The following is a 12008-nucleotide window of genomic DNA, read 5'->3' as shown; positions in this document are numbered from 1 at the left end:
CTGATCACTGGTCTATTTTCTGTGTTTTCAGTAAGGAATACAGCTGAAAAAGTATGAACTCAGTTTACTTGAAAAGCTCATATTGGTTTATTTAACAGCTCCAACTCCCACCTGCGGTTGCAGATAACCATGTGTACGTTCTTTTTCTAGCATACTTCTGCTAGATTGAACCCTGACAGTTTGCCATGTGGCTACACATTGTCTGTAGATCATGATCTGCACTCTTGGCCATTTGGCAAAGTCTTCAAGGATATATTTGCAAGATTGGGCCTGCAGCAGTCAGTAAAAAGCTAAACAAAATTGTTCTCACCAATCTACCTGTGACACATATATTCATCCATGGTTGTGTTGTTAGCAGTAAGTACTACACATGAAGTTCTGACTTCACACTGAAAATACCATCCATCAGGTTGTCTGGCACTCTCACAATGCTAAATGAGATAATTTAAGAACAGATCAAGCAGCTCAAAACTGGTTTCCATGATTCACCATGGGTTATGAACAGCAGCAGATCTACGCTCAACTACAATCTATAATGTCATGGCTCAGCATATCCTCCAATCTACTGTGACCATCAAGCCAGGTGAATTAACCCTGGTTTCACAAGGGTTGAAGGAGAACGTGCCAGTGGCAGAATAAGACATACCTGCAAATAAGATAATAATCTGGTAAAGTTGCAACTCAGAACTACAAATGAGCTAAACAGTAGAAACTGTATGTAATATTCATTGCTATGCGATCACACAATAAACAGATCACCTCCAAGCTCTGCAGTCCTGCAGTTCAACTGTGAAAGGTGTTGAACAAAGAAATAACTAACCAGGAGAATAGGCTCTTCAGCCATCTCCATCGTTGACAATGTGGGAGCCCAGCACAACAGGGCAAAATGCAAAGCCAAGCATTTGTAGCCATCTTCAACCAGAAGTGCTGAGTGGGTGATCCATCTCAACCTTCTCCTGAGGACCCCAACATCATAGATTCCAGTCTTCAGCCAATTTGATTCACTTCACATGTATCAAGAAATAGCTGAAGGCACAGAATACAGCAAAGACTATGGTTAATGGTAGCTTCTTGACTGTTATACTGAAGATAATCTCCAGACTTAACAAGCTATTCCAATATATCTACAGCTCTGGCATCTAACCAACAGTATGAGGATTTTCTCAGATGTTTCCAGTCCATAGAAATCAGGATAAATCCAAGTTGGCCAAATATTGCTCTATCAGTTGACTTTTGACCATCAGTTGTATGAAAGTATATGTCAATGGTGTTATCAAGTTGCCAGTCCAGCCTTCCAGTCAGTGACAGCTCAATCACCCTACTCTGCCTCAATCCTGAGAGCTTCTTCCCCAACAGGGGTGACAACTTTGATGTAGGACATTTTTCTGCCATCTTCACTATTTCCATTGAATTATGGCTTTGTTTGTCCTGCAAGAGAAAGTTATGACTGATTGACTTGACAAATTCCACGTGGCTCTTGTGTGCACATATGTCCGTCACACATCCAGGCCCATCAAGATACAGTAGGTTGCATCCAATTGTCTACTCACATGAAATGTCATCTACTGTGGCTCCAAGTGTGATGCAGCCCTCAGGCTGATCACATATTCACTTACATAGCCGAGCCTTACATTCACACAAACACATAGTCTGATGCCCAGCTGAAAGACAATCCCATGCCACAAAGATGCTTAGCTAGTAGATAGAAGGGTATTTTTAACTATTTACCTCCACTGGACCCAGTACTTTCAATATGTCCCATGCAAATATTCTCTATAAACTCTATATAGTCATCTTGGTTAGGTGAGAGGGATTCATGTTGCTATTGTTAGGGAAGAGTATCTCTCTGGCTTTGAGGAAAATCTAGAGGGAGTTATTGCTGAACCATGAGGTTAGTCTGATGTCTCCAAAGCAATGAGGAAGAAGCCTGGATGTGGTGGCGATGTCCTTGGACAATTAAGATTAATAAATAATGGTGTACACTAAATACCCTAGAAACATTTCTAATGCAGTTCCACCATCTAAAGACATTGTGCCTTCAGCCACTGGGCACCTGAATCATGTTTGAGAATAGTTCATTGCTTGTTGCCTTTGAAGAAAATGGTACTTTTGCTGTTCACAGATATAAAACCTCATTTACTATTTCAGGAAATTCATTTTTAACCAAATTGTTGTTGAAAAATAAAGAGCTAACAACTTTTTATTATGTAGCTGTACACTCTTCAATTTCTGAACTGACACTTTAAACTAGAGGGATTGGATACCTCCCCGCCCCGCCCACTACCACCATGAATCTAACAGTGAGTGAATCTTTTCTTCCCTCCTGTTATAATCCAGCCAATGTTATCACTGGATCAATCCAGAATTCTGACTTGAAAGATCATAATTTGTTTTCCTTAAGGTGTTCACAGATGGAAACGTACTACAGATTTTGCTTTAACAATAAAACAGAAGTTTAATACACAAAAGAAATGAAGATAGAGTAGTATAAACCAAACCATTCACGTATCATACATGTTGAAAGATTTCAAAACACACAATAAAAGTACAATCCTGTTAATTCCACTAACCTCCCATACAATACTCAAATGCCTTTCTCTGTCCCACATAGATTTGACTTATCCATAACTTCACTTCTGGTCATGCGATACTGATAGCCCCTTCCTGATTTGTCATAAAATTGAACTTAAACTTTCTCATCTTCAAATAACCCCTCCAGGATTTAAACCAAACACTTGTGGTCTGGAACTTTTAAATTGACCTCTTTACATTGAAGTAACCTAATCTTAATCATTTTAAACTGAAGTTTTCCTGTTTCAAGAGCACCTGCTTTGTACATCCATTTAGATACAAACCCTGCAGAATTCCGCAGATTAAAATTTTAAAAATCTGTTTCCAAGCAAAAATCTTTGCTCTAAGCCTCTCAAAAAATTTCAGAATCCTCTATCTGAAAACTTAGTGTGCTACATTGTTTATCTGTTCATAAACCTTGTCACTATAAACAAAAGACTATTACTCTGCAAACCTATTTCTGTCAGACTGATTTTTAAAAGACATCACTGTGACCACAGTAATATTTGCAAGTTAGTCATTAAACACATTTGGATATATAGAAAACACATATGCCACTTGTTCAAAATTCAAACTCAGAAATGCATGATATTAGTGTGTATATATCAGCAGCCTACATCACACCTGCTGGTAAATATATTCTGGTATGGAATGCATTTTTATAGATACCTCTAAGTTTGTCATTTTCAGTTGTGGCACTATCAGTGTATGACAACATAAGTGTTTTGAATTCATAATCTAGTCAAAGTTATAGGTATTCAAGACACTTTGGATGCCTTCCTCTAAAAACAATCCAAAACAACTCAGAGAAAGAACTGTTGTTGGGCTCTGCCTAATAATTTTGAGCATCTATTTTCTTTTTTATCTTGCTGCCACAAACCAAATAGATTGCAGTCATTGATTGCATTATAAATGCAGTACTGTGATCAGTACAGTTTGCTTTGAATTCAGAAGCAGAATTAGTAATAAGTGCAGTAATTTTTTCATGGAATTGTTATTTCTAGTGTGCCCTGTCCTCCTTGTTTGGATTTAATTCCTAGATCTCTGAAACTTTGCTTTGATGACAACCCAACCATTATATTTAAACCTTTAAAATAATAGCTACCAAAGAATATAAATGATGAAAGGTTGTTACAGAATATGGGCTTTGATAGTAGGAATGCATTTTCTTATGAACTGCCTTCAGTATCTTTTGGTTATTGAACTATTTTGCAATGAATTGGACATCTCTGTTGCCATCACTAAGACCATCTATTTTCACCTCTGCAAAGTCACCTGAAGTTTCCCCTATCTTAGCTCATCTACTGCTGAAATCCTCACTCACACCTTTACTTCCTCTCAAGAACTTGAACTACTGCAATGGTTGGTTTCCATATTTTACCCTACACAAACTTGAGGCCATCTAAAACTCTGCTACCTGTGACTTTGCGTGCAGCAAATCACTTGCCCCATCACTTAATACAATGTCTCTTGCTCCAGCAACACATTGATGTGTATATCCTCTTCTTTGTCTCCAGGCCCCTCTATGGCCTCACTGTTCCCTAACTCTGTAACCTCTGCTAGATCAACAAACTTATGAGATTTCTGTGTTCCTCCAATACTGCCTTCTTATGCCAGAATTCTAAGTCTAATTTCTGAAACAGTGGTGGCCAAGCCTTCAATTCCCTAGTTTAAAAAAAACCTCTGGAATTCTCTTCCTAGCCCAAAACATTGACTCTGCTTTCTCTCCATGGGTGCTGTCAGATCTACCCCGTTTCTCTAGCAATTTATGTTTATGTTTTTGTTTATTGTTGTTAATTTGCAAATGTGAAGCATCTTGAAATGTTTTCGAATATCCACTTGTTAGTTTTGCTTTTGACTGTTTTGGTTCTTATGCAGTCATAGGGCAGTGAGTGATCATAAGCTTATTAGTAGGTCCAATGAATCCAGTAGACTGATGTAATGATATGTGCTTTTAGGAGAGATTTGTCCATCTGGTTTTCATGAAGATGGGCATTGTATACCAGGTGCTGAGGTGTCCACTCCATGGAAAGCAGAGTAAATAGCTTTGGGTTATTTTTGCATTAGGTAAAAAAGCACGAGTGGGTGGACTCAGGCTTACATAGACCCAAAGTTTTAGTTATACTTTCAGTTATTGACATTGGATTTTTGGAGTCGAAGCTGCTAGATACAGCTCTCTCGTTGCTACTGCAAAAGCTTAAATTCTGTCTTCTAATAGATTCATTCTGTTGGTGTTCCTTCTCCTGGACTGGAGGAGATAGCAAGTAAGGGAAATCAGTGTTGCTGAATTTGCCTTTGCCAAGGGTGTATTTATAGGATGCTGCTATATTGGAACATTTGATGAGTGGTAGTTAAATAATGTATTATTTTGTGAAATACTTCAATAGCATTAAAGTTTTGCCAATTCATTTTCTGTTTGTATTTTAACTGTGGCGTAAGAATAACGTGTGTTTTGCTTGAAGCATTGTAGTTTGACCAATTAAATCACATCTGGAATGCAGCATTTTATACTGACATTTAAATAAAGTTTGAGTCTAGGCTATCTTCTTGATATGTTTTGAGGCAGGTAGGCTGGCCCATAACACTGGGTTGGTGATAAAAGTTGGATGTGTTCAACAATTAGGTAGATCCAATTGCTGGGAGGTTTCATTAATCGCAAGGTTAAGGGGGTTCCAAATGTGGAGTGGGTTGGTAAAAGGTAGAGGGTGTGTCATTTTTCATATTGGTCTGTGAAGAGAAATCTAAGTTAACATTTCAGGATTGGTGACCTTTCCTCAGAACATGTCACCAGGCCTGAAACATTAACTTTGATTTTCTCTTCATAGGTGCTGCCAGACCTGTTGAGCTTTGTTAACAACCTCTGGTTTTGTTTCTGATTTATAGCATCCAGAGTTCTTACAGAGTTTGTCATTTTTATATAGTAATGCCATCATTATACTTGTTCATACTTACAATTTTGTGACATGATAGTAGACAACCAAAACCTCTGTTGAATATAGTGAATTGTTTTGTTTTTCTTTGAACTATCTTTATTAAAGAGACAAAAGTTACATTAGTCCTTAAGTTTCTAGTATTTAAAATTCTGATACTCATTATGTCCTTTTTTTATAGTTGGAGATTAGTTTGAGTTAAGTTGGATCAGATTGTGCCAAGTGCAGGAACAAATCAGCTTATATAACAGGAGGGTTTGATCAAAAACTTATTTGAAGTATCCAAGTAAACAACTATTCTGAGATTTAAGGTGCTGCATTGAGTATATCAGTTGATGTAATTATTACTGTTTTACAGTTTGTGGTTCTGACTTGGCCCAAGCAAACTTCTTCTATAAAAATGGAGAATACATCTGCACATTGGACTATCAACGGCTGTATGGCACTCGTTGTGACAGTTGTGGAGACTTCATCGGTGGAGAGGTGATCTCAGCTCTGGGGAGGACATTTCATCCAAAGTGCTTTGTCTGCACAGCCTGCAGGTAATTTGAAGAAGAAATTGTTACTGAGCATGAATATAAAATTTCTTCAATAGGATTAACAAGTTGTGTTTTTACACCCCAAATCAGAAAGCAGGCTGAATATTAGTTATTTAAAACCAATATCGAACAATACTTGAATGTTACATTTAAATCCACCTGCATCTTTCCTTTATATTCTTTGGCATTGCATTTCTTTGTAACCTTCTTCCAATTCTAACCAAAGGGAAGCAATCTGTTAACTGGCTGAATAGAAACAGCTCAATGGCAATGTTGTTGCATCCTTAGGAGAAGTTACTGCTTCTGTTGAGAAAGTGGTGGGCAGCTGTGTCCCTAAATTCTGCCTCCTGATTGATCATCATGTGGAACAGCAAGCAGACAGTAATCGGTTTTAGTCTGGAATAAGGCTGTGACATAGAAGTTGGAAGTCACTGGTAGTGTTGTATATGCCCTAGTGCTTTCAGCCAATTTATGCTGCAACATGTCAGTAACTGCTTACCAGCTGAAGCGCAGCCTCCTCATATACTATTTCCCTATCATGTTGAGACACATCTGTCATTTCTAGCATTCCTGCAGCCTTTGGCATGATGGAATATGCTGCAGTCAAAAGTTAGCTCTCCTACAGCATTTTAGGATTGAACGTTTTCCGAACTCAGAAACTCATTTGATCTTCCTTAATGTAAGTGGGGTTCCTATTTAATATTAGTGTTTTCCCTGCTTTATATAAGCTTGCACATTTTTTTTGTCTAGATGTATTTCATAATGACCAAATTAAACCATTAGGGACACCAAATTCTAAAGGCTCCGAGTTCATCTTCATATTTACTGATTTTAATCAACCCTGAAATCATTTCAGGCAGCTTTTAGAGACACGTAGGAATTAAGATTCATTGAAGTTAGTGATTCATAGATTCCCTATAATGTGGAAGCAAGCCATTTGGCCCACCATGTCTGCACCAACTCTCTGAAAGCATCCGACCCAGACTCAAACCCTTACCTTTCCCATGGCTGATCCACCTAACCATCACATCCCTGGACACTGTGGGCAATTTAGCATGGCCAATCCACTTAACCTGCAAATCCTTGGACTGTGGGAGGAAACCAGAGCACCCAGAGAAAACCCACACAACACGGGGTGAATGTGCAAATTCCACATAGGCAGTCACTTGAGGGTGGAATCAAGCCCAGATCCCTGGTGCTGCAAGGCAGCAGTGCTAACCACTGAACCACCATGCCACCCCAGGGTCACCCATATCACCAAGATCACCTTTCTAGTCTTGTTTACAATTTAGTAAGTGACTTGTCAATAAAGTCCTACTCGAGCATATTCAGACTCTCTGCTTTCTAGCAAATCATCAAAAATCACAATTACTGATTATTGACCCAGTGCTTCACTATTTTCTTCCTTATACTCATCAAATGTTTTGTATTTTGTGGGTATAGTAGCTACTCCATTGGTACATTGAGTGCACAGGATATTTTCCCATTTGGAGACTGTGCTGTCACTAGTTATGTGCAGTGTGATATGTTTACATGTTGCCAGTAAGCAACTGTAACATTTGTACAAATCATTGAACGTTCAATGACAATGACACTTTCCGTGGTTCACTGCTATCTTTACAAGTCCAAGTGTTCCTCCGAATTAAATTTTCCATTCCTTAAAAAGCATCAAAAGTTTCAGGTCAGCAAGGCAAACCACCTGTTGCTTACTATGATCTTTTTTTGTGTCTGAGTTTTGGTTTTAAATACAGAAGCAGTAAGGATTGAAATACCAAAGCTCCTTCTTCAATCTCCTATTAGCAGCGTGAAAAGATTATTATTTGCAGTTGCATCATGATTAGCTGTTACTTTTTCCATCACCACTTCCAAAATTGTATGCATGATGAGTGACATTTAAAGGCATATAATTTAATCAACGCGTTGAAAAATAGTTGAAATGTCAAGCCCTTGGAATATTAGCAATATGAGAGGGCAGCACCATATAAATCAACAATGTATGTTTTCTCAGAAGTTGTGAAGACATAGAAGATTAAGGATATTTTTCTTCTAATTATTAGCTCAGTAACAATAACTATAAATGGAACGTTATGCAGTGTAGTGCAATCGTAGCACTTACTTACTAACTGGATAGTTGCAAAGAAATGGACCAAAAGGGATTATGACAATTAAGCTGTGAAGACATTCATTGTGGTGAAACATTGGGGCTGCTGCTCTGTGCAGCTGTTTGCCGATATAGCACACAGAAAGCAGCAACAACAGGTGCACCTGTTTCCACAGGAACAGATTTAGCCCTATCACTGTGACAGTCACAGCACTGAATGAAGCAATGTAATCTCAGCACAAAATCTGAGTGGTTCATTCGAGATGCTGGGTGGAATTTATTTAAAGCAACTCAGATCCCAAGGGTGGAAGTGGATACCACTTCTGGTCGCATGTAGGGAGCGATACACACAAATTCGAATTAAGAGGCCCAGTGGCAGGCGGAATAGACATGTCGGATTATTCATTGGTGGAACCTGTCATCATAGTGATAAAGCATGAGGTCTGTAAATTGGCTATAAAAGCTGGCTGTAAACACCCCATGGACTGTACATGTTCAAAACAAAAATTCACCACCATCTCACAGGGCGTGTCCCTACCACATGGTGGGGCTTCCTCTTATATACTCATATAGAGTCATATAGTATGGAAACAGAACCTCACTGGCCATGTTTCCATGTTCCCACTTGCCTGCATTTGGCCTGTATCCCTCCAAATCTTTCCTATGACATGTATTTATCCAAATATCATTTAAATGTTGTAAATGTACCTGCATCCACTACTTCCTCTGGCAGTTAATTCCATTTGGTATGCTTTCAAGCTGCACTAGGTATGGTGGTGGCTCCTTTATTGTGAAGGAAGCATGTTCTGAGTTTGCATTTGGTCTTACCCAAATGCTCATATTTGTGTCCAGTTTTGTATCTTACTCTGTAGGATATGCCTGAACATGCACACTCAGCAGGCTCTTCTTTATATGTGTAACAAACGACATTGTCCAAAAATCATTCAATAGAGATGATTGAATGGATTAAGGGCACTCAAGACCCTGTAAGGCTGGTGCAGGATCTGAATTCTCCATCATGGTTTGCTGATTGATGTATTTCCAATTCCAAGCAGAGTTTCCCTCTGAAACTCAAGGCAGTGAAAGTGCTTTTCAGCAGGACAAATCAGTGATGGTTTAAGTAAAGGCATGTGTTGCAATGCACTACTCTTGCATTACGCTGTGGAGGTACCTCACTGTCATTATTCAGCATCATAGGACATAGCTCTTGTTACCTCAGATCCATCAACCTGTATTAGGGCCTCAAAAACTTTTGAGAGCTACAAGTTGAGCAAGTTGTGATAAGATCTGCTCAGGAAATCACTACAGACAAGTATCATTCTTTGCCTGAGAGTATGTGTTCACAGTAAATGACCTCAAAGAGTCATAGTCATACAGCCCAGAAACAGACCCTTTGGTCCAACTAGTCCATGCTGAACATAAACTAAACTAATTCCACTTCCCTGCTGTTGGTCCATATCACTCCAAATCTTTCTGTTCATACACTTATCCAAATGTCTTTTAAATGTTAGTTTGTTCTGTGGTGCTCTAACAACTTCATGAGGGGAATTGATAGCCCCTAGCATTCTAGAGAAATGAGGAATGGGCACTGAAGTGTAATCTTGGCTATCCTAATCTGTGGAGTAATTGATGAATTCATTTGAATTGACCAGTTTCATTCTGAACATGTGTGGAGTAGACTGTGAAATGCCACACATGCTGCCTGTGGTGCCTTGGAGACAACAGCTGCTGACAAAACTGAGCTCTGCAGTGATATGGTTCCCACAAATTCACATAGCTCTACATTTTGCATAAGATCACACATAGCTATATGACCAATTCCCAAGATAACCTCCACTATCCCTGGCATCACCTTGCCAACATTTGCAAATAGTTGGTCCTCATTCCGACAATGCAGTATATGGAAGTGCCTCTCTTCTATGATGCCTTCCCTTTTGATGTTAACTTCTGCTCTAGTTGATAGCAGCCATCCTTTGTCACATTCTGTTCTGCTGTTCCTGAGAGTGCAAAAATATTGAATGTATCAGATCTATAGTGAATCCACTAAAATTACTATATGAAGAAGACAGAGGTGCAAGTATGCTCACAGCATTAATGTTACTGCTCAGTGAGATTTTCAAAATCTCCCAATGGGCAGATTCAAACTTTCTCCACCAACATTGTCCTGTACTGATTTAGGTCTGGACTTGTATCAGCTTCATGTCTATTTGAAACAAGTGTCTTCACAAAATCAAGAAGCACCCTTCACATGGATTCCATCACTAACCACCCTCCTTCTGTCACCTGGAATTTGTATTGATCATCCTTGGCTCACTGAACATACAACTTCCCTCCATCACTCTTGATCCTGTGACAGTGGATGTCAGAGGACAGGGTCGCAGTGGATGTACCATCTCTCACTTTGGCACTATCCCTTTCACCACAGACAATTCTCCTCTTATCCTAGACTCTTCCTTTATTGGAACTAACATGTCCTTACAATCTCTTGATTCGTCCTTTGAGATCTTTAATTATTGCTGTGATGATTAGACCTGAAACATACCTCACTGACCTCCGCTATTTAACTGTAGCTTTCAGATGACAAACACTGCCTCACTTTGACACTGATGACCATTTAACTCCGCCCTTTAAGTTGTTCAGTTTGCATCTCCTAAATGCTTCCCCAGTCTAATCCTGACCAAATCCAAGCTACCAGGCCCTTCCTGTGGGACATTTTTGTATCCCAATACTGGCCTCTACATATGTTGTTCCTGCTGTATCACCTCCCTTAGGCCAATTCACCCTTGACCCTCCAGACCCTCCATCAAAGCTGGCAGATTTTTCCTGTCCTTCCCAGTACCGCAGTTTGGCACATCATTTTTAAAATATCATAAAACAGAAGGATTCAGAGTAATCATGGAATGCAAGTGCATTGAAAGCAGGAACCTGAAACCAGACAGCTTGACTCCACTGAAACATTACTTACTGCATCTGTACATCTCGACATTCCATTGGGAAAGCATGGTTTTGGCTCCTGTCTGTTGAAGTCCTCTTCGCCTCCCATACTCTTACGGCTTTTATTAAATACTGCCTACAGTGTATGAATTAAAAGAAGTATATTTCTTGATTGGAATTTTAGCATCAGCTATGCTTCTATATTGTGAGTTAACTCTTTTTACAGTTGCAGTGACCAAACCATCAACATTCAAATATTTTGATGAGATACAACCGGAACCACAAACCCATGGGGTACAAGTATTCTACAAAATGTTGCTGTCTGAGGTCATAAAATTACTTATGTCTAATGTGGTGCAAATTTCCCATTTTATTATAGGTATCTAATTTATAACATGTTATGGAATGAAAAGAATTAAATCATCAATATGGAAAATTCAAAGGCCTGTATTTCAGAAATTAGAAATATTGCCACTTGCAATTTAATGATTTTCTGAGTATTTAAATTAATTTAGTTATATAGAGTCATGGAGATTTACAGCAAGGAAACAAACCCTTTGTTTTAACTTGTCCATGCCAACAGATATCCTAACCTAATTTAGTTCCATTGGCCAACACTTGGTCCATATTCCTCTAAACCCTTCCTATTCATATACACATCCAAATACCTTTTAAATGTTGTAATTGTATCAGCCTCCACCACGTCTTCTGGCAGCTCATTCCATATGCACACCACCTTGTGTGTGAAAATGTTTCCCTTTAGGTCTCTTTTAAGTTTTTCCCCTTGCACCCTAAACCCATGCCCTCTAGTTCTGGACTCCCCTGCCCCAGGGAAAAGAACTTGTCTATTTATCTATCCATGCCCCTCATGATTTTATAAACCTCTATAAGGTCACCCCTCAGCCTCTGATGCTCCAGGGAAAACAGCCACAG

At 39.1% G+C, this 12008-nt stretch overlaps 1 protein-coding gene across 1 annotated transcript in view; it reads left to right on the top strand.

Moving 5' to 3' along the window:
* Window positions 1-12008, top strand: part of ablim3 (actin binding LIM protein family, member 3) — a 344253-nt gene that overhangs the window by 147700 nt on the left and 184545 nt on the right. The window contains exon 3 of the mRNA XM_060837095.1: window positions 5860-6043. Within this exon, the coding sequence (XP_060693078.1) occupies window positions 5860-6043 (184 nt within the window). The remainder of the gene's footprint in view (window positions 1-5859; window positions 6044-12008) is intronic.

Source organism: Hemiscyllium ocellatum, chromosome 16 (assembly GCF_020745735.1).
Source record: "Hemiscyllium ocellatum isolate sHemOce1 chromosome 16, sHemOce1.pat.X.cur, whole genome shotgun sequence".
NCBI lineage: Eukaryota > Metazoa > Chordata > Chondrichthyes > Orectolobiformes > Hemiscylliidae > Hemiscyllium > Hemiscyllium ocellatum.
The sequence above is the reverse complement of the archived record's forward strand: the minus strand, read 5'-3'. Positions and strand labels throughout refer to the sequence as shown.